The sequence below is a fragment of the Desmodus rotundus genome, chromosome 12 (assembly GCF_022682495.2).
Source record: "Desmodus rotundus isolate HL8 chromosome 12, HLdesRot8A.1, whole genome shotgun sequence".
Taxonomy (NCBI): Eukaryota; Metazoa; Chordata; class Mammalia; order Chiroptera; family Phyllostomidae; genus Desmodus; species Desmodus rotundus.
Window position 1 is genome coordinate 87570186 of NC_071398.1, and position 23565 is coordinate 87593750.

General features: G+C 39.1%; 1 protein-coding gene across 3 annotated transcripts in view; it reads right to left on the bottom strand.

Annotated features, from left to right (window-relative positions):
* PLA2G4A (phospholipase A2 group IVA) overlaps positions 1 to 23565 on the bottom strand; it is a 141746-nt gene that overhangs the window by 23886 nt on the left and 94295 nt on the right. For all 3 annotated transcript variants that reach the window (XM_045188663.3, XM_045188673.3, XM_024551459.4), the window contains 6 exons: positions 20228 to 20364; positions 13521 to 13743; positions 12459 to 12573; positions 6301 to 6438; positions 6120 to 6212; positions 3904 to 3975 (listed from right to left, as the gene is read on the bottom strand). In XM_045188663.3, the coding sequence (XP_045044598.2) occupies positions 3904 to 3975; positions 6120 to 6212; positions 6301 to 6438; positions 12459 to 12573; positions 13521 to 13743; positions 20228 to 20364 (778 nt within the window). The remainder of the gene's footprint in view (positions 1 to 3903; positions 3976 to 6119; positions 6213 to 6300; positions 6439 to 12458; positions 12574 to 13520; positions 13744 to 20227; positions 20365 to 23565) is intronic.

A 23565-nucleotide genomic window follows, 5' to 3' on the forward strand; every position in this document is an offset into this window, starting at 1 on the left:
CACGGGAAACCCACAGTCCCTAATCCTATCCTCTTCATTTCCTAAGTTTCCTTCTCTATCCCGTTCAGCAAACTTCCAGAAGTCATGCGAACTGAGAAGAGACAACCGAAGGATTCAACATGTATTTCCTATTCAATAAACACCCTATAAACTGTTATTTCGTTCCTACTTAAGGAGTTTGGGTTTTAAAACCCTGTAATTTAAACACATGCTTTAAAATGTTTTAAAATTCAGTGATCTTCCCAGAGAAGCAGCTTTAAATGACTTTTTCCTAAAAACCTATGTCCACATCACTACGGCTGGGAAGGTCCGTTGTGTAATCGCTTGAGAGCGTTGGCTCTACAGTCACACCGCCAGGATTCCAGGCCCCTCTCCCCTGCTTACCAGGTCGTTACCCCTCAGCCTTCATTCCCTCAGCCTCCTAGCGCTGTTGTGAGGGTTAACTGGCTGAGTGCATTCAAGCAAGTTCCTTAGGGAAGTGCCCGGCCTGTATTAAATTCTTAATAAACATTATGTCGTAGCAGAAATAGTGGCAGCAGCAGCAGCAGCAGCATCACTATCTTTGCCTATATTATTCATTCACAATCCAAACCGGAGAACACTGTACTGTAGAACGCGATTCCACCTGCCTGCATCCCTTTTGTTCAGACTCTGGGAACTCTGTATGTAAATATACATAAAACTGTGTGAGCATGTGTGGGTTGAGAGAAAAGAGAATCTATCTTCAAAGTTCAGAATTTCCAACAACTATTAACTAAACACACATAAAACCAGAATAAATACAGATTTGTATATTCATAAAGATTATTGTAACGGTGCTGAGCACATGGAGTGATCTTTCTTTTGGGAACTAATCCAGCTGACTATGTCTTCACTAAAAACCAAACAGACTCTCTTCCACCGCTACGTTCGTCTAATGCCAAATCTGACTGAGAAAATCTTTTTTTAGAACAAATCGGGCTTTAAAATTAATGATTTGTATCTCCGTGCACACAGGATATGAATAAAGTACCCAATTATTTTCCAAAGATTTGGAGCTGCTTCCTCATCACGATCACCGTCATCATCATCATCACTATTATTTATAATTGCGAAATAAACCCCACTTCTCTAACGGCAGAGAATCTCCTTCCCCTGCGATGTATTTGGCAATGGCATCCTTGGTGGGACACACCCAGCAGTCAGCACATACGTGAAAAGTGCTATCAACTGTTTTGAGCTCTACTCCTCATAGCAAATTTCTATTGGCTGTCTCTCACAACTGAAAGGCCTTGGTGTACATTTTCTAATTTGATGGTCACAGCAATTCTCTGAGAGCAGGTAAAATGACGACAGCATAGATTTGAAGAAACTAAGGCTGAAAAATGCCTCACGACCTTGCTCAAAATCATGACCGAAAATGAAGGCGCTTCAAGAGAAAGAGAAGACAAGCCATTGAGTGGGAGAAAAGGTTTGCAAAAGACACGCCTGAGGAAGGGCCGTTATCCAAAATACCAAGAACTCTAAGTCTCGATAATAAGAAAACAAGCATCCCAAATTTAAAAAAAAATGGGCAAAAGACTTTAATAACACTTCACTACAGAAAATATACAAATGGAAAGTAAGTAAGCACATGAAAAGATGCTCCACATCATATGTCATCAGGGAGGGCCAATTAAAACAACAATGAGATAGCACCACACACTTGCTAGAAGTGCCAAAATCCAAAACACTAACACCACCAGATGCTGGCAAGAAGGTCAAGCAACAGAAACTTTCAATTACTGCTGGTGAGCATGCAAAATGGTACACCTCTTTAGAAGACAGTTTGAAAATTTCTTACAAAACTAAATCATATTCCTATCATATGGTCCAGTAATTATACCCCTTTGTTTTTATCCAAAGACTTGGAAAGTTATACCCACACAAAAACATTGAATATAGATGTTTATAGCAACTTTATTCATAATTGTCCAAACCTGGAAGTGACCAAGATATTCTTCAGTAGGTGATGGATAAACTGTGGTCCATCCAGACAATGGACTATTCGGCACTAAAAAGAAATGAGCTATCAAACCATGAAAAGACACGGAGGAACCTTAAGTGCATAGCACGAAGTGAAAGAAGCCACTCTGAAAACACTGTTGTACTGTATGATTCCAACTACATGTCATCCTGGAACAGACAAAACTACGGGGACAGTGAACAGATCAGTGGCAGCCAGGGGTCACGGCAGGGGACAGAGGGATGGATAAACGGCGCACAGAGGGCTTTGAGGGCAGTGAGACTACTTTGTATGATACCATCACGGTGGATACATGTCGTTTTGCTTTTGTGAAAATGTTTAGAATGTGCAATACCAAGAGTGAAGCCATAAGTTGGGACTTTGGGTGGTGGTGATGTGTCAGTGGAGGGTCACTGATTGTGACAAATGTACCGCTCTGGTGGGGGATGTTGAGACTGGGGGAGGCTGTGTGTGTATGGGTGCAGGGGATCTAGGAGCACCCCATATTTTTGGCTGAATTTTGCTGTAATCTAAAACTAGTCTAAAAATAGTCTATTTAAAGACAAATAAATGTATATTAAGAGCTAATATTAAATATAAGTTGTGATACCATAAATGTCCTAGCAGAAAACATAGGTAGTAAAATTTCAGATATCCCACATAACAATATTTTTACCAATATACTTCCTATGGGAAGGGAAATAATGGAAAAAATAAACAAATGGGACTACACTGAATTAAAAAGCTTCTGCATGGCTAAAGAAACCATCATCAAAATGAAAAGGAAACTGACTGTGTGGGAGAACATATTTGCCAGTGATACATAGGGCAAGGGTTTAGTCACAAAATGCAAGGACCTACATCCAAGATTACTCCATCCAGCAAAGTTATCATTTAGAATGGAAGGTCAGATAAAGTGCTTCCCAGATAAGGTCAAATTAAAGGAGTTCATCACCACCAAGTCCTTATTATATGAAATGTTAAAGGGGAGTATCTAAGAAAAAGAATGATAAAAAATAGGGAAGTAAAACAACAAACTCACAACTATCAACAACTGAACTTAAAAAAACAAAAACAAAAATAAACTAAGCAAACAACTAGAACAGGAACAGATGCGTAGATATACAGATCACATGGAGGTGATCAGTGGGGAAGGGAGGGGGGAGAATGGGGTAAAAGGTATAGGGAGTAAGAAGCGTAAATGGTAGGTACAAAATAGACAAGGGAGGTTAACAATAGTATAGGAAATGGAGAAGCCAAAGAACTTACATGTATGACCCATGGACATGAACTAAGGTGAGGGAATGCTGGTGGGAGGGTGAGTGCAGGGTGGAGGGGAATAAAGGGGAGAAAAAAAAATGGGACAACTGTAATAGCATAATCAATAAAATATATTTTAAAAATCTCCAAAATATATAAAGACCTCATATGACTCAACACCAGGATGACAAACAACCCAATGAAAAATGGGCAAAGGACCTGAATAGGCACTCCCCCTGCCTCCCTCCCTCTCTCTCAAATGAACGAATATTTTAACATTTTAAAAATACATTGTCTAAAGAAAAAATTTGACTTTTTAAAAGCCATGTAAAGGTGCTCTCAAACCACTATTTCCACGCAGAAAGCCCAGTGATATAATCAGACTTCAAACAGAATTTGGGATTTCTAACATCTCAGTTTGTTCTCCATTTGTTCAACTGATAATATTTTTGAGGTATTAAAAAGAAAAGAAAAAGGGGATATTTCCGTGTTGCATATTTGATCACATACGCAGCATGAATTCTCTCTCTGAAAGCTACTATTCTGTCACTCAGTACCCTAAGCAGAGCCTACCGTGCGCACCTCCAGTGCGAGGTCAGAGAAACACTCATAACCCTTTCCTACCGCTCTTCCACCAGAGAAGGTTCCAGCTCTCTTACCTTTGGGCTCCTGGGACTCATCGTCGCTATCCGAGCTGTCGTTACTCACAATATGCTTTGCTGTAATATTTTCTGTGGAAAGAAAACAAAACACTTGGAGGATCTCAGGTGTCAAGACTCATAATGAGATTTACTAGATGGGTGGGACCTCAGCAAAACCGTGGGGTGAGATCTACTAGGTTACCAGTATAAATTTAGACCAATTTCTAGTATAAATTTAGACCTATTTAGTTCACTTTTTCATTGGAAAACGAAATTTCCCAGGAGATGAAAATGTAGTTTGAAATTCATTCATTCATGATTTAGAGGGAAGAAGCTTTGTTTATCTTAACTCTGAAAGGAAGAATAACTTCATTATAGGAAGCTTCTCATTATACAAAAAATATATTTCTTCAATTAAATATGCTTCAGTGGTGTTTATGAAAGAAATGCAGGGTACAACCAAACTCCACAGGGGGGCTACAGAGCAGTTTCATCAAAATAAATGAAAGCTACTAATATAAGGCATCTTTTCATTTTCAATACCACTGAAAATTGTTGAAATGTGCCTTTTGTGTTGAGAATTTGTGCTTCCTCAGAACATATTAAGAGAGCATTTATAAAAACTAAGATAGAAATCACAAACCCTTAAAACAATGATGGCAATAAAATCTAAAACAAAAACTAGTTGTCTTTTTCCAAGTAAAAATCCCTAATTTATGAACATAGACCATCCTTTATAATTATCATTTATAGAAAAATCAAACTTTCTTTGGATGCTTACATAAAATTACTTTTTGTATCACCCTTTATTTTTCTTTGTATTAATAATTTTTTTATTTTAAGAAACTGACTTCAAATTTATAATTTTCTTTAACAGAATCTTTTTGGGGCTTTAAACTCAGAGAAATAGAGGTGTATCCTTAGGTTTTCCCATGTTACTCTACGTGTTTACTATTCCTACAGAAATGTCACGTATTTAAATGATCTAGACTATATCATGGAAGGGCTAATAAAAGCTTCAAGCAGTAAATTGACTTTTTAATGTTTAGACTTCTTTAATTTTACTGGCATAATTACACACATGAAACTCAGTAAAGAAACACATTCACCGGCTACTATTATCCATTTCATGGCATGACCGTTAGAGAGAGTAGTTCTGTTGTAGAGAGGAGCGGCATGGTAGGAAATGGTCCAGTCCAGGTATTCTGTGCACTAGGTGTCTTTCTGGTCCAACATGTATTTTGGCAGGATGAAGTTTTCTTTCTTTAAGCATTTTTGGGGTCATATTTGATACTCTCACTTAAAAAGATGGTTCACCAAAATACTGCCTTCTTCATATGGAAGTTTTTATGATATAAATAGCTAAGTATTCTGAATTTATCTACTTCATTTTAATTTATCCGATTGTGGTCCAATTGACTTCACAGTCCTCCTTCAGAAGGGAGAGGGGAAAAAACCCCACCTCTGAGCACCCCTTTAAGAGGCAGACTTTGGTTGGCTAGCAGATGAAAGAGTCACCAGAAGTCTTCTCCGCAGTCACCCCGCTGGTCTCATTTCTGGAAACCCTTCTCTAATCTGAGGTAACAGGCATCCTGCTGACCAGCGTTCTCAAGTTCACTCTATTCCCCTGAAGTCTGACACACGGAAAAAGTAAATAAACTGGCGCACCACTGGCCTCAAGGGGTGCGCCTCACCCCAAAGAATAGTCTCAAGACTATTTAGTATAAACATTCTCCTTTTTCTTGGCCTCCAGCCATTGTCTCTCTCACCTTCAGATGTGTTATTTCAGTCTTACTCTCTTCCTGCCTTTGGAGGAAAAACTAACAAACCCTGGGTTTATTTGAATTATTCCACAGAGAAGGTGCACCGAGAGGCAAGCCCCATAACATGGGGTACTTTTATTCTTTTCTCTTTCCTTGTCCTGAAACCTTCATGTGATTTAGAGAAGAGTGAGTTATGTCCGCAAAATCAGAGTTGATAGTATCTGGAATACAATGTACATTTATAAATGAAGTGAGAGCATTTCAGCGGCATACACTTCGCCTTGTTGCTGCCCTTACAGAATGTGGCTCTGTAGTTAAGGAGTAGTGTACATGTTATGCCTAGAAAATGTGTAGGTTGATCCAACCAAGTTTCCAATAACTTTAGAACAATTACAATTTTTATGAGGATTTAATTTTCTCTATATACGCATGTTAGAGAAATTTATCAATGTAAGCATGATTTTACAATACCTAATTCTTCCTCCATGGTGGAACCTTTATTTTGTGAGCTGGATACCCCCAAGACCCTGTTGAACAATATAGAAAAGGCACTGCCCCAGACACCTAAAATAAAGCAAAAACAGAGAATAATTTAGAATGCACCAAACTTTAAAATAGTCAGACCAACGAGTGGTAGCTTTTGATCACTTACCCATTAAGAAGTGCAAGGGGTTTTCTTCATATTTCTTCACAACTTTTCCCATAAAAAATTTGCTCCCAAATAAGTCAGGACTCATGAAAGTACCATATTTAGCCATGCCGATCTCGTATGGACTAAATTCGACCCAATCTGAAAGCATTAAAAAAATCCAGTCCATTAATAGAAAATATTACAGACATGTGCAACTGTTAAAGATCATGTCAGTACCATAATTATCATTTCTTTATTTAAAATATTTTTTAAAAATTAACCAAATGTGCCCTGGCCAAGTGGCTTGGTTGGAGCATTACCCCCTAGACCAAAAGTTTGATTCCTGGTCAAGGCATATCCCTAGGTTGCAGGTTTCATCCTCGGTCAAGGCATATACTGAAGGCAAAAAATTGATGTCTCTCCCTCTCTCTCCCTCCCTCCCTCCCTCCCTCCTTTGTCCTTTCCCCTATCTCTAAAATCAATCCAAACATATCCTCAGGGGAGGATTCAAAACAATTAGCCGAAGGCCTATTATGCATATGGCATTGACTGGAAGATGGGAGAAGAGGTTGTAGACGAGTAAAATGAGAAGACAAGAGGACCCCTTCTAATTTGCACAAATTGAATAATACCTCTTCGCATTTAAAACCACAGGCATCTTTTATAAACCTGCCTTCATTCTAAAGAGTGGAAAACTGAAAACTGCTGACTCAGATTTAAAATCCACAAAGGAGATAGAAGAAATTAAACTCTTTCTGGTAGTGCAAGCAGACTATGAAAATGGAAGAAAGTGCTTCTAACATTTGCTTTTCTTCATCTTTCCTCGGTTTTGCTTAACTATATTCTAAATCACAGGATTACCATGTCAAGTTTTTATGCTCAATATCTGGAGAAACACAAGGTAATAGGGTCCATGGAGTGTACATTCTAAGAGCAGAGGCTCTGGAGCCAGAGCCCTGGCTTCCAATCCCATTCTCCTGCTTACTAACCGCACCCTTCTTCGGTAGGTTACTTGTGTTCTCTGTGTTTAGTTCCCTAATCTGTAAAAGGTGAATAAAATCAGTAGATAGTTTGTGGAATTACTGTGAGGACCTAATGAGCTAAGAAATGTGAAGAGCTCAGAAGAAGGCATAGCCCATTTTTGTCACTCAGGAAATGGTAGCCACATTATACTTCATGTATGCCCATGGCTATAACATGTCTAACTATTATCTGAATCTTGATGGATCAAAAAGGAGTTCCAGGCTTCTGAATCCTACTTCCTGTACTTGCCACTCTCTCAGTTGTCCTCTGCTTGGGAAATAGTACTGCTCCTCATGTATTCATGCCACTATTCCTCCTTTAGAAGTACCCTCAGTTGTTCTCTTTCCCTTATAGTTCATACACAGAATATCCAGTTCTGTAGCTCTGTCATCAGCTATGGTTAGAAACTGGCTATTTATCCACTTGTCACCGAGACCACACTGGGCCAACACGTGACATTTTCTCCCTAAGTCTCCACAACAGCTTCCTAGAACATCTCTTCTCTACTATTCCCTTACTACCCTTTGGATACCCTGTAGCCAGAGTGAATATTTTAAAAATACAAGTCACAGCCCACTAATACCAGCCGAAAGCTTTCCAATGACTTCCCATTGCACCGCAAATAAAGACATGGCATACAAGGCTTCCAGATGCTCTGCCTCACACTCACTGTCTGAACACACGCCCTAACCAATCCCTCGTCATGTCTGCTCTTGCTTAGTCCACGTTAGCCACAGGAGCCTTAGTGGTCCTTAGAGAGGCCAAGTTCACTCCCACCTCGCTGCCTTCATGCTTGCTGCTCCCTTCTGCATTTATAAGGCTGCTTCTTACGAACCTTTAATTTATGGTCTTTGTGGACCACGCTGCATAAAGTCCCACACCATCCACCCCGGTATAAACAATAACCTTCTGCCCTCCCCTATTTTTTCTTTCAGTTTTTCCATGTCTGAAATGATAACATGTATACACATGCCTTACCCCCAAACTCCAAATCCAAATAGCTCCAAAATCCACAAGGTTCCCTCATCCCCGGGTGATAAAAACCTGACTGAACTCATTTAGTAAAAAAACCAGTCTTGAAATGCTGTGAGGCTTCATCTTTATGTATCCCTCTCAATCTAAATATTGATGCATTCTACTGGAGAAATCACTCCATTTAATTATAAGACCCCAGTGGGAATATCATGCAACATACAGTCTAAATAATTTTAAACTTTAAAATCTAAAATATTCTAAGTTCTAAAACATCTGTCCCCAAAGTATGAGAAAAGGAATCGTGGATGTATATTTGCTATTCACTAGGTGATAGATCAGAACATTCTACTTTTGTGGAGGTAACGAAATCACAGCTGTGGTGAGAACGTATTTATAGTTCATTTTGAATCCAGGCCAATGGCACGTACACCCTTCACTAGGTAGTGGTGTGTTTCATAGTGACTTACACGGAGTTAGCGAGACATGACTGGAGATGAATCAGAGGCTGTCAGGAAAACTTCTCTATCACTGCAAGTAATCTATCTCTGAATTTCACAGCTCTGTCTTAGGTACTGACACATCATAATTTCCTGGTTCCTACTTCTCTAGTGATGTGGTTTTTGTCAACGCTGTGGCTTGTGTCCATGATAGTTACAGACATTCTCAAGAGGTAAAATTTGCTCTCTAATCCCTACTACAGAGCTTGCCGTGATGGTATTTGACTGTTATTCCTCTGCTGTTAGCTCGTCCATTTCAAACTGGAACCTTTCTGCTGCACCTCCATCTACCCCATTTCCAACTTCCTTTGTGCTTGGGTATGCAGGCATCACACCCCACTATCGTTGCCTGGAAAGGAATTTATCACTTCTCCTCCCATCTAGCTTACCTGTGTCTATAAACTATGACATCATAGCCCAGAAAAAAAATTCTTTTAACAGCACATCAAATCATCAGCATATCTCACCAGTAACTTGTAGGCTTTTCACACTGCTCGTCTCCTCTCTTTCCTTATCAGTGCCTCCCTAATTTCCAGGACCTTACTACAAACACACAGTGATATCATTGCTTCCAGTTTCTTTCCTTGCCAATCGACCCGTATGAATCATCAAAATTCTTTTTATCAAAAACACTACGTAAAGAATTACACTGCCCTACCCAAAAGCGCTATTTTCCATTACCCTCATAACCGAGTAAAAACATCAGTTTGGTATTAAGATTTTTTTTATTGCTTAGCACTAACGGTTTTACCAAATATACCACCTACACTTCACCAGTTCCTACCGAGGTTAGTGGTTTTTGGTTTTTCGTTTTCTCCCCAAAGCATACCCTTGACTTCCCTTCTGAGTATTCGCTCATACTGTTTTACTCAAAGATGACTGCTCACCTCATTAATTTTCCAAATTTTATTTTTGTGTTGTTAGTGGAATTGTAACTTTTTTGAGGAAGAGCACTACAGTTTGACTGCTTCAGTGTCTGTCAAAGAACCTCACCTGATGCTGGGCCCCTCAGCTGGGCTCAGGAAACGCGATTTACTGACCAGTGGATATTTAAAAGTGAAAGTTTTAAATCCTGTCAGCAGTGTAGTGAGGTGGAGGAGTCAAAAATATTTAATAGTTCAAGCAGCTAATGTTTATTTGTTTAAAATCTTCAAAAGAGGAAAATAGTTAAAACTGTTCTAAGAGGGAAGAAAAACATTCTCTGATATTGTTGGAGTTGATAACCCTCCTGTAAGCTAATATGGTTCTTTGACTTTCAAAAGTATAGTTCAGTTAGTTCAACTTTGTCTCATTGTATATTCATTTTTAATCTAAGAAAATTTCAAAGGCATAAATTACAGACATGTCTCCACCCTTTTTTTCCTCAATAACTCAAGCTACTTAAATCCTCATAACTTGCATCTTTGAATGTCTTATCTGGGTACAAGATCCACATAACTAATGTTTGATGACTTTGTCCAACTCTGTTGGAAGAAACAGCTCAAAACCCCCTTATCACAGAAGCTTAACAATGAAGGTTAATGGTGTCCCTCTTATCTCAGAAACAGCCTTGCAGGTAGTCAGATGGCCCAAATCAGACATATCTAGGTCCTAAGACTACTAACGGAACATAAAACAGCCCTTTCTCACACTGGGTGACTCCCGAATATTCACTTGCTGAAATGCAATTGATTCTGTAATCCTTTTAGTCAGACTTTCCATCGAGAATGGCTACCAAAAGTTCAGAATAAACAGAGACTGTAAAATCATAACAACAGTAATTAAACTATTATATTTTTATGTTTTTAAATCATATTTGGTCTCATGTACCTCATGGGACTGTCATAATGTCTCTGTAAGATAAACCTTTTTTTTTTTTTAATGACGAGGAAAAGAAGAATCAGAGAAGGTAAATGACCCGCCCAAGTTATTTCAGCTTGTAGGACAAAAGATCTTCTTCCAAACTAGTAACGTCTGTTTGACCATATCGTAATGCTTCTGGGGTAAAAGACGGCTTATTTGCCTATGCGTGGACTGAACTAGCATGTTAGTTGTATTTATTCATCCATTTCCAGACACTGCAAGACCTCACAAGACGATAGCTACGGGAAAGCAAAACACAAAAACAAAACAAAAATAATTTAGCCACTTGCTTTTTTATATGATAAATCTTGTCTCTCCCTGTGCACTCCATTGCAGTCAAGGCATGGTTTCTTATTGCTGCGGAGCACACCTTGCTTGCCCTAGACTCCTAGTGCGTGCCTTACCCCAGTTAATAATTTAATTTCGTTTCTATGCAAATCCTATTCATCTTTAAGAGGTAGACTTTTGACTTTTGTCATACAGATTTCATAGAACACTCTCACTTGTTAAGGTTTACTGAACCTTAATAAAGTACTTCATATACTTTATCTCATTTATTTAGCAAAACACTATGAGGAGAGTCTCGTCTTTATTTAACAAAAGTGGAAACAGGCTAAAAGATATGATATAACTTAGTCAAGGGAATAGTGCATAGTAACATTCTGTTCCTTCTTGTGCCTTCACTTCTTTAATAATTTTTGTGAAATTTCCAAACGGATTATAAGGTTTTATAGAACAAGGGGCACTGTTCTGTGGTGGGGGAGGGGAGTTCCAGCTTTGCCCTGGCATACCCCATTCTACCCGGCCCGCAATCAGAGAAGCCAGTATTCTGTATAAAAAGAACAAAGGATTGTTTGAGACCAGGTCTCAGCTCTGCTATTCACTTTCTATGTGGCAATATGCAAAGCATTTAATCTTTCTGATGTTTTATTTTTTTCTTTTGTGAAACATAGCTAAAAATCTCTGTCTTGTTGGGTTATAGTAAAAGTTGAAAAAGATAATAAATAGAAGTGCTTTCTGAACCATAAGTATGATAAACATCTTACTCGAGATACTTGATAAACATCTATGGAATAAATAATTGCTGCTACACCATTTTTTTATAAACGATTAGAAATTCCTGCCTGAGAGTAAGTAGTCAGTTGAGGATGAAAAGTGAGAATCAATAAAACGGCATAAGGATTCTGGATATAAATTTGTTAATTACATGCCATTCCCCGTGATTTTTTTTAAGCTCATTGTGTGACTGAGGTCACTGAGATACTTGGCCTAAAAACACAATGAACCTTACCGGCCACAGTCAGAAATGCTGCCACACTGCAGAGGAGGAAGACGGGCAGAGGCCCCCAGAACTATGCCACCAAATTGTAGAGCACAGAACGAGAAGCGAAGCTACAGAAGAAACAAGTATTTACATCTGAGACTTAACAAAAAGGGGCATTTTGTTCACCAGCTGCCGCAAATATAGACTGGTATTTTTCAGGTGCTGAATTATAAAAATTAGAAGAGTGCATTGCATAATAAAGATTTATCATGTTACCTAATTTAATGAAAATATCAGCAGCAAGAAAGAGACTATGCCTTGCTTGCTTAAAAGCACCAGGCATATTATCTTGTTGGAAGTCTGAGAAATGAGTAACTACAATTGAGTTACTGATTATATTCATGACTTCTTATCATTTATTTTTTAGTTCACTAATATCAATGAAGGTATATTAGTAGCTAGTTTCTTGAAATAGTCTCTTCAATCAGAAAATCGCCCAGCTCTATATTTTCTTATATTTCCAAATGAGAAGCCACAGCTCAAAGTTGGCAGGAAACGCTCCGAAAGAAGTTACATACCTGCAAACATCAGTTCCGAAACATCGGGCTTGACGTGTAGACAGGTGAAAAGGGGTAAAGGGCATTGTGCTGCATCGACTTTTTCCTTCAAGCTACTCAAGGTTATGTTCATTCTCTGTCCACAGAAGAAAGGAAGGAAGGGTTTTTATTCTTATATTTATTAATCTAAGTTTTAGATTTTATTTATTTTTAGAGAGAGAGGAAGGAAAGGAGGGAGAGAAGGACAGAAACACCAATGTGTGGTTGCCTCTTGAGTGCCCCCTACTGAGGATCTGGCCCTCAACCCAGGCACGTGCCCTGAATGGGAATCAAACCGGCGACCCTTTGGTTCGCAGGCTGGCGCTCAACGCACTGAGCCAGATACAAACAGATACAGGCAGAAAATGATTTAAAATAGCACATCAATCAAGATATTTAAAATGTTTATAGTAAAAATAAATCCTGTTACTTCTAGAAATCTCTGGGCCTTGAATAAACAACAAAAGGGAAGCTCTAGGAAAATAACAAAACCCCCAAATCTTGGGGGACTCTGTCTACTTGTGAAGTGGAGACTGATCTGGCAGCTAAGGAGCCCCAAGAGACTTTAGCCCCGGATTTCCTGGCACAGACTCCTTGTCTCCCCATTTGTTTTTCAATGAAATGTCACACTGTAGTCATGTGTCACATGAGTTCGCTCCCTGTGATTCACTGTGTTTTCTGACTTTCAGGGAAACCTCTATTTTCCCTCTACCACTGAAATATTACTTGTGTTCTCCTTATCTAAAGAGAGTGCCATTTGGGGGAGTGGGGAGTTAAGAGTTCAAAGGTGTGTTTTTCCAAAGAAAAAGAATGCAAAATACTTCCTTACATCAAAACCGATCCACAGAATCAATTAGTAAGCACTAGTTTGAAATGTAGAAGAGTTATGTATGACAGGGAATATGTGCTCTCAGTACACAATGTTGATAGGATAAGTTGAATCAAGTGACGTTTATAAAATATATCATACTTTGTTTTATTTAATACATTATGATAGACATGGTCTATTGCATGAAAAGGGTTGTAGAATGAGCCATAGCTTACATTGTGAATTAGTGTTTCTCCTATTAACATCCCAAAGATATCAGTAAAGGTAACAGGTTGTCCTGACCGTTTCTTCTTCCATAAAGACTCAACGTATCTTTTAACTTTCTGTGGTGTGAGAAGGAGAAGGGGGTTGTGGCTAACATGTTTCATGAGCTCTTCATTAATCTCTTCTGGCCCTTTCTCTGGAAAATCAGGGTGAGAATATAAAGTTGACATATACCTGTAAAGAAAACAGAAGAAAATTCATAAAGATGAAGGGCATTACCTAATCTCCAAAGAAAGCAGGCACTCTCTGCCCTAAGAAAAATAAAGATGGTAGAGTTGGTTAACTTAATTAGCTGGTTGATGGTATTAACCCATTTAAGGAAAGAATGCATTGATCAGAAAGGAGCTAGTCTTCAATGGAAACCAAGTAAAGAAGAGGTTTCAGAGGCAACATTGGACTTGGCATGCACGGACCAGAGGAGATGGTGCCCTACTGGGCCTGCGTCCACTGTCTAGTCTCCAGGAATGGACATCCCTACCAGACACTGAGGACATAAGTCCTTTAAGTCATGTAAATAAATGGACTTATCTGAATATAATACTAGTCAAGTAATCCGATGATGTGACTTTTGATGATGATTATCTACAGGTAGAAAATGTGCTGTATGATTATTGTGAATGTCTAATGTTAACAAATGCAGTTTTTAATTGGCCATCGGCCAAAGAGGCAGAATCCCAAGACTCACCAACTGTACGTCTCAGAATTTCTGATGGTGAAATCCTGGAGAGAAATAGGTCTTTAAGACAAATGCTTTCTTGTAAAGATTCTTGGCCATCGGCCACTTGGTCACATCTAGGGATACTAGAAATTACCCTGTGCCTTGATACTTGATATTTAGACAGTAAACATTCGGTTACCACCATCTTTTCTGTGGACCAATATCCCTAGAATTGTAGCTGTCTTACTGAATATTAATCATTAGTTTAGCTATCTGTCTCTTTCAATAAGTTGTGATCTCTTACAGGGGAAATTTTGGGGGGGGAAGGAGGGTTGTTTGTTTTTAGCTTCAGTGACTGGCAAATGCTTGGTATATGGCAAGCATAATTTTTTGACTGCTCAACTGAGAGTATAAAAGAAGAAAGAAAGAAGGAAATACTCCACCACTTCATACAACCAAAGAGAAAAGAGCACATATCTCTTTCAATCTCCTGTTTCCTTGGCATTCAAATAAAAATGCCTACCATAACGGTTTATCTTCCCTTCAGGGATGTTCTAGGCCTGTGTTGGCTAATTGCCCTTAAGCTGTTGTCTTGAAGATTTGACAATAGCTTTTAATTTTTCTATTTTAAGGATGAGGAAGGAGAGGATTGCTGAATTTAAGCACCATGTTCACAATTCTCCAATTAATAACAGAAGAACTAGAATTTAAAATTTGTCCTCTCCCCTGATAGGTGTTATTTTTTAAATCTTTTCAGTAAGATTTTATTTCATAGAGACTAAACTATTCCTACTTCCCATCAAGTTAGAATTTCTTGTTGGATTCAGAGTTCTTTGAAGACAAATTAAGAATAATTAGAAGTTAACATGTAGAGAGTAATAATAGGCCTAAAATGGAACACATGCCTGAAAAAACATGTTAAATTCTTAGAAGGTATTTATCACACAAATTGGATTCATAACATTTCCCACAAATACATGGTAAAGAAAAATCAAAAGGACTTGCTCTGAACTCGAACCTGGTACAATCACAAAGTATCTATTTAAAAAATATTAGTTTGCCTGAGAGATACAGAGTCTGCCCATTCCTATAGTTATCCCAAGGTCTAGCACATCATTCACCCAAAACGACAAAGCTCTGATTTCCTGGACTTCATCATACTTTTAAGTAAAGGCACACACTGGTGTAATGATATTAGTCTCATTTGGACATAATACAAAGAAGAAAATAAAAAAATTCCTTTTGAGCCTGTAAATGATCAATTCTGGAACTATTCAGGATATACTTCAATTTCACCACAGAATGATTTTTTTATGAAGGTAGGTAAAAAGGAAATGATATAATCATTCTACTATTGGGAGTTGTCATCTCTTAACTGGTGAGCAGGGTGATGTAATTACTCAAATCTCATTTACACTATTTAAGACTTCCCTTCTATTGGTATGTTTAGCAAGTCTTTAAGTGAATTACCCTACGATTCTATCAATTCCTCTGCCCCTGGATTGCCTCCAGCAAGATCCGAAAGTTCTCTCCCTTCCAAGGTTAGCCATTGGACCTAGGTTAAGAAAATCTTTCCTCTGGGTTGGGGGCTTACTCAAAAGCTAGGACTCATAGTTTACATCTTTCCTTTTGCTCTGTGTAGAATGGTTGCCGTCCATTTCTGTTCTCCGAAGGCTGAAGGAAACTAACTTACTGAGGGAGTCTCTTTTTCCCCCTTTCTGTTTCTCCCCCTCTCATGAAGCAATTGGTGTGAGGATACAAGCCCTAGTCAGAGAGACAGAGGGACTAGAATATCTCAACTGTTGGCATTGGTCTGGGGTTCTCTGCTCGTTCAGTTAAATTCACTAATGTGAGTTGGACAGATTTTTCATGATGTCATTGTGGCAACATCCAAGACTTGGATTTTGGCTTCAGTGAGAGCTGAAGATAAAGTGGGAGACGATTGCCAGTTTTCCTTAGACGGCTTTCTGTGTTCCCTTGGCCGTACCATGGCAGGGTTCCACTATTACCGGCGTCTGCGGAGGCACAATCATCTGAGGTATACAAACATCACCCCAATCTGCATCTCTATAGTTAAGCCTTCATTCTCACCTCTTTACTAATAAATGATTCTCAATTATACCAACCAAGTTTCAAAAACTAAGTGTCTTAGACCTATCAGGGCCTCCATGAATAGTGAATTAGTAAATGAAAGGGTCCTCTATTTATCTCTACATCTGAAAATATTTGCCTCTAACTTTTCAACATAGTTTATATAAAGGGACACCTCATACTCTCCATATGAATGCATCTTAGGTTAAGTACGAAATTTTAAAAGCTAAACTATGCCGGAGAAAAGAAATTCTCAGTTCAATCCCTGTCTCCAAATCACATAGTCAATGATTTAAAATATCAGTGCCTGCCCCGCCCAGGACTTGCCCAATCAGGATCTTCAGGGGGAAACCTTTAGAATTTCTATGCTTTAAAAAGGCAACTAATATTTGGAATGACTCGAGAAGACTTTCGACATGTGTGAAGCAATTAACCTAAAACCTTAAAGAAGCCCCTAGATTGTTTCCCCCAAATGCAGTTCTGTGTGCAAGTCATCATCGAGTCATTAAACATGTAATAAGCAGGGAAGGTTCATTGGAGAACAAGACAAGAATAGTCCTCACCTCAAAGAACATAGTTTCTCTAATAGACATTTGGATCTTTTAGCCTGTCACCACTTACATGGCAACTTCTGTTAAAGTTGTTTCCTTTTTCAATATTCCAGGAATTCTTCTGGCTGTTGAGCTGCAAGGTCTCATTCTTAAATTCCATGGTGGTTAGTTTAATGAATTGGGCTCCACCGTCTAGACAGGCAGAGCCACGCTCATCTCTCTTTAGATGGTGTTACCATACACACAAGGCAGACCACATCCAGCGGCCTCTTAGGATGCTACGTGTGAATGGCTGGACTGAGGGAGAGAGGGGAGCTGAGTAAGAGAACCCAGGGTTCCTGCCACGATTCTCTTAACCCACTCATGTCAGCTCTCCAGTTGGCTAATATGTGTGTTTAATGAATAACAAGTATCATCCAAAAACAATTTCAGGAATACTTATCATAAAGGTAGTAGCAATTACAATTACAAGGGAAGCTTTTGTCCTACATAAAATTCTCTTTTGTGACCACAGAAAACTTTTGGGGAGGTCCAGAGCTGCTCCAGACACTTCCGCATTACCTCATTGGTGCCAAGTCATGGTCACGTATCAGCACAATATAAACTTGCACACATGGAGTGTAATTTGTTTTTCCAAGTCTTTCCGAATTCCTTCCTCTGAACTTTTTACCTCCTCACTCATAGTCTTCAGGAGAACTTTTACCATGAATCATCCCGACCACCTTTTCTTCCCTCTCAGGAAGTGTATCTGCCCTTCACGGTTAACAACGTCCCTGCTTTTTACCTCCTCCTGTCCTGCCTCCACTTGACTCCCTCTCCATCTATGGTCCATCTATTTCTTTAGCTTCCATCTATCCCTCTACATTGCTCCCTTCACCTCCGACTTTTACAAAAGGGCTCAAGTCTCTTATACTCTGAAAACAAAACAAAAACCCTTGTCTGGTCCCACATTGCCTTTGAAATAATACATTCACATCCCCGCCTTTCTTCCTTTCACCTTCTATTTGCGTCTTATTTGAAATTTCATGATCAAATGTGGCCTTTATTTACTATATCTAGTGGTTCTTGCTAAAACCACTAATGATCTCTAAACCCAGTTCTAAGCTAAGCTTCTCACAGATCTGTACTCTATTAAAATACCTACTACGCATGAAGCACTCTTCACCCTTGATCTCTGGAACTCATCTTTAGTTTGATTCTCTAATCTGACAGCTATTTTACATTGTCCATTAAGGTTTTCTTTCTTTCTCTCTTTCTTTCTTTCTTTCTTTCTTTCTTTTTTTTTCCATTAACTCTTGGAATGTTCTAGAGTTTCATGAATTCAGTTATTCGTGGCAATAATTGAAGTGGTAGAAGGTGCTGAAAGGACCAAGGGAGGACATGTAGCTATGGAATAGAAGGCAGGTCCAGGAGAAAGCTCCCATTAAGGAGAAAAGGCGTGGAAGTCGTCCAGACGCTGTGAAGGAGCCAGCAATCAGAGGCGGTGCAGTAACCACAAACAGGCTTACTAGAGGGGACATGATGGAGGGACAAGGCAATGCGTGAACGGTCTCAGCCCCCAACCTCACTCTCCCTGACTGCCCCCAAACCTAGGGGAATACACTTCAAAACCACCGATTCGAGTTGGAAATTAGCTGGTCTCTGTGTGAAAATGGACTTGTAAAGATTTTAAGAGTGAATGGCTTTTAAGGAAATGGAATAAATGAGACTAATCTCAGAGAAAATTAGACATTGAAGGATAGGGCAGAAGTTTTTATATACAGGTACATGTGGCATGTAATATTTAAATGATCAACCCACAACATGTAAAGTTCTCTTAATGACCTTTCGCAGAACTTGTTTTCAGAGCCCTGACAGGAGAATGGGAGATGCCGCCCCAAATCTACAACCAAGGCAATGCCTGCAGCTCGAATTAAGCCCACACATACACCACTGCACCCCCAAATCAGCACACAAGGCCCCGTCTTTCTTTATTACATGAATTTTAGAAAGTAAGCATCTTGCCATGTTTTAGCCAGTGAGGGACCACAGGGATCTACACACAGCGAATACGGAGGATGAAAACCATATGAAGAGCAAAAATAAAATGCTTGAGGAGGCGAATTCATCTAAGGGTCCAAGTGTTTTCATTGCATTACTCATTCAACAGGCAGGTGCCTGCTTTTTCCTTCAAGAACAAGAATGATGGGCTACACCCTTCCTCCCAGTGAGATCAATTATTTGCAGGGTACGTACCAAGGACATGGTGATCGGGGTTTTAGGTTTTTGTTTTTAGCTAAAGAATCTGGTTCAAAATGTTTAAGACACATAGATTCTTTAAATATGAACCTCTGTGTAGAATAAACAGCATCCAAGAGAAGGTTATGGTTTAGTTGAAAGAATCCCAGAATAGGGACTCAAAAGCCGGAATTTATATCCTGGCTCTGCTAGTAATCTGGGATAAATCCTTTGGCTTCTGAGTCAAATTTTCTTGAACAATGAAAAGAAGCTAATATCCATGTCACAGGCTGAGAAGGCCCTGAAATTTTAAAATTTTAGACGTAGGTAATACAATATTATGACAGATGAGCTTGCCTATGGCTGAGTGACTAAAAGGGCTTGAAAGTCAAAGTCAGACATTTGTCATGAGGTGACACCTTGGTCTGACATGTCTAAGCAAGGCCTCGCAGTTGGTGTTCAATGTGCTTAACTGTGGTAGGCAAGCCAAAATGTGTGCGGTCGCTCCTTTGGAAGTGTTCGTTTGGAAGAGGCGCATCTACAGTGTACGGATATCGTACATAAAGACGTTTTGACTCTCCAGCCAAGTTCAGCTGAGCTTAAATACATTTAAAGGGTTAACTTCACAATTCAATACAAATCAGTGAAACGCATTGTATTTCTGCATTCGAAAGTTGTTTTCCTTCTTCTGTATAGTTAGGTATCTTGCATTTCGGTTTATTTGCCCTAAAGAAGAATATGAATATCTGGTGAATCACGTAGACCTAGACATAGTCACTGGAAGAGTACAATTCAGCAAATTGTAGGGAGATTAAATTAATTATGGGTGGAGTGGGTTATTCCACTTCTGTGCTACGTACATAGAATTATTTCAATTAATATATTTTAATTTTATGTTTCACTACATTTTAAGCTACAAACAGGCTTAAAGGGAATGGATTTGTGACAAGGGCCATCTTTAGGTATGAATTTGCCTTAAAAAAACATGTTTCAGAAGCAAATTATTGCATCAAGCTGGACCATTTCAAGAATTTGCAGTTAGTGTTCACTTTTCTAAATACTCTTTTTTTCCCTAATGTTTCACATAGATTAAGGCTAAACAATGAGGATGATGAAACTAAGATTTAAAATGTATACTAACCACGTGGAGCCAGAAAGGCCGGCGACGTAGGTAGTACAGTCTAAAATTCCTGATTCATACAGAGCCTTCATCACTCCGGAGAATCCCACCATGGCTCGGAAACCGCCCCCCGAGCCCAGGATGGCCACCACAGGCACCTGGGAAGACGAAACACAGAGATCATGTGCAAAGTACAATCACAAATGCATTTCCTTTCAGTTTCAGTGTTGACATTATATGTTCCACACTTGGTAATGAAGAATGAAGTTCACTTATACCTTCACAATGTCTATTTTTTTATAAGAAAATAATGTTTCCTATACTAAAATCAAGACTTAATGTCTCTTAAAAAGCAGGTATTATTAAAACGACCCACCAGCTCTCTTTGATAACAATAACAACAAAAATTCTCTGTATGTGCTCCACCCTTTGCAGTTTGGGGCTTGCTTTGGGGTGTACATTTCTTAATTTGATCCTCTCAAAAATCCTGCAAGGTGAGCAAACAAATAGTTGCTCATTTTGCAGATGGAAATTCTGAAAGGATAATATCATTTCAACAATATCTATTAGCTGGTGGTCTGTAGTTGAGGAAGTGTCTTTCCTTCTTGGCCCAGAATTCTTACGCTCCTTCATGCTTGGCTTATTTCAAAATACATGCCATTATTTAAGCCAGAAAACAGAATTTAATCAACTGAACCATACCTACAAAGTTTATTACTCTATTCTTGAATTCATCTAATGAATCTGAGTAAGTGGCCTCTATGTTTCATGGGTGGATCTGGGAAATATCCTTTATTTAAGTGAGGCAGATATATAAAATTATGACAACAATAAAAACCAGGGGTAAATGACATTCATTAAGCTCTTAATATCTGATAGAAAGTATTCTTAATGTTTTACAGAAATCATCTTTGATCTTTACGAAATTCCTATGAAGTTTCTCTTTTACAGATGAGGAAACCAAAGCACTTGAAACCAAGACCTTAAAAACCTATTCGGGGTCATACGACCCATTAGCAGAGTCAGGAGTGGAACCCCAGGCTCCTGTATCCAGGCTCACGTGGAGAAAGCTTCACAGACAAAGGAGAAACCTGAACTTAACTTTTAATGCGCACCTATTCAACAGGGAGGACAGGGACGGAGGCTGTTCTGGCAAATAAAAGTAACCTGAGACAGTGAAGGGCTTTTGCAGTAAAGTGGAGAAACACAGGCTGTCTGTAACATGCCTATAACACAAGAGCGTTTGTTTGAAGAGGAAGAGATTGTCGTTTTCTTTGTGGCCTCAACCCACCATTGCTTTAGAGAGGTGGTTGTTTTTCTCTACCCTAAGGCACCAGTTCTCAATGTGCGCAGCTTTCAGGGGGTCCACAAAGTCAAGCTGTCTTCAGAATAACAGTGAAATGTTATTCGCCTTTTCTCATTCTCATTCTTTCATGAGTGTGCAGAGGAGTTTTTCCAGAGACCAAATGATGTGTGTGATGTAGCAACAGCCTGAATTCAAAAGCAAATAAAGAATCCAGTAGTCTCCTGTTAAGTCGAACAATGAAGATACTTGTAAAAATGCAAAACTGCTCTTTGCACTTTATTTTTGCTTTGGAGAATACTGTTAATTTCAGAACATATGTTATTTATAGTAAGATGAAACTGACTGATTTAAAATAAATGAATACATATTTTAATAAATTTCCTGTTTTACTTTCTAATCCAGTAAATATTCATAGATATAACCCATATAAACACAATCTCTTAGAAGGGTTTGATATATTTTTTAAGATTTTATTTATTTTTAGAGAGAGGGGAAGGGCAGGAGAAAGAGAGGGAGAGAAACATCAATGTGTGGTTGCCTCTCACATGCCCCCTACTGGGGAGCTGGCCCACAGCCCAAGCATGGGCCCTGACTGGGAATCGAACCAGTGACCTTTTGGTTCACAGGCCCACACTCAATCCACTGAGCTACACAAGCCAGGGCAGAAGTGTTTGACATTTTTTAAGAGTGTAAAGGATGTCTGAGACCAAAAAGTTGAATGGCCACTGCCCTAGGACATCAAGGACATGATGAGTGCAATCCAGCAGCAGGAAAAATCGTGAGCCTGCTGAAGACAAGGCAGTGGGGAGACAGGAAGGGAACAGGAATGATGGAGCAGATGGATGGAAATATTCGCTGGACAGCCAGAGGCTGATGCAGAGGTATAGCCACATTGCCGGGGAGAAGGTGTGCGTTTTGCTTGACATTGTTTTCCAATAATAATAATTATTATTAAGACAAAAAGCATAGATGGAAGACAGCAATTAATGGAGCAAAAGAGATTCCAAAGCAACCCAAACCTTTGTAAGAGATGAGCAAACAAATGCACGTGGTTGGAAGGCAGAATCTGGTCCAGGAGAGGATACTGTGGCCAGAGTATCAAATTCAAGTTCTCTCAACATGGTCATATTGCTATCAGATTTTATTTTCTATTTTAGTGACAAAAAAATCTGATTTTAAGAATAAACATATAGATCACAGAGTGCAAGTGTGTAGATGAGCTCCGGTACTTCTCTGAACAGTTCCATCTTATCTCTAAGAATCCCATTTTTAAGTTTTCTTCTGAGATGTGAATGGGATGCAATGATCCCTCCTCCCTTCTACCAGGAAAGCGTAGCTTATAAACAGGTACATAGAATCAAGGTACATTTATATGGAGAACCTTTAACATTTGGTGACCAGGTCCGATGTCCAGAGTAAAGGAGGAAGGAGTGTGGTCAGATGGTTAGAGTTTCTACTTTTCCTCATAACAGATGATGCTATCATTACCCAGGAGAAGGGACCAGAGTACAAAACTAGGCTAAAGGAGAAATACCATTCTCGACCTCAGCAATGCAGAATACACAATACAAATGTATTGTGTTCCGAGCACTAGGACCCAAGCCCTGGGGTGTTCGCTTACCAATGTGATAAATACAAATAGTCATGAAATCATTAGTTCAGAACTAGAAGGACCAAAAAGACTATAGAACTCTTACATACAGAGAAGGAATCTGTGGAGCTGGAACAGTGACGGGGCAGGGCATCTAGAACTAACACCTTCACCCAGGGCTCTTCCCTAGAACTGAGTGGCCTCAAATGGAAAGACCTTCACCATCCAATGAGATGTGAATTGGAGACCTGGTTCATGAAAACACAGTCCACCAGTTCAGTTCAGGATCACTTAAACAGCTTTGAATCTGGGTGTATTTAGGCAAACAGAATGTTCTCAGAAGGTGGATTCTAAAATTGTAAGTAAAGTAAAACATATTTAAGTTCCTAAAACCTTGTCTGGAATATTAATTGCAAGAGTGAGTGTAAGGAAGCCAAATAAGAGGTTAGAACAAGCAGGAGG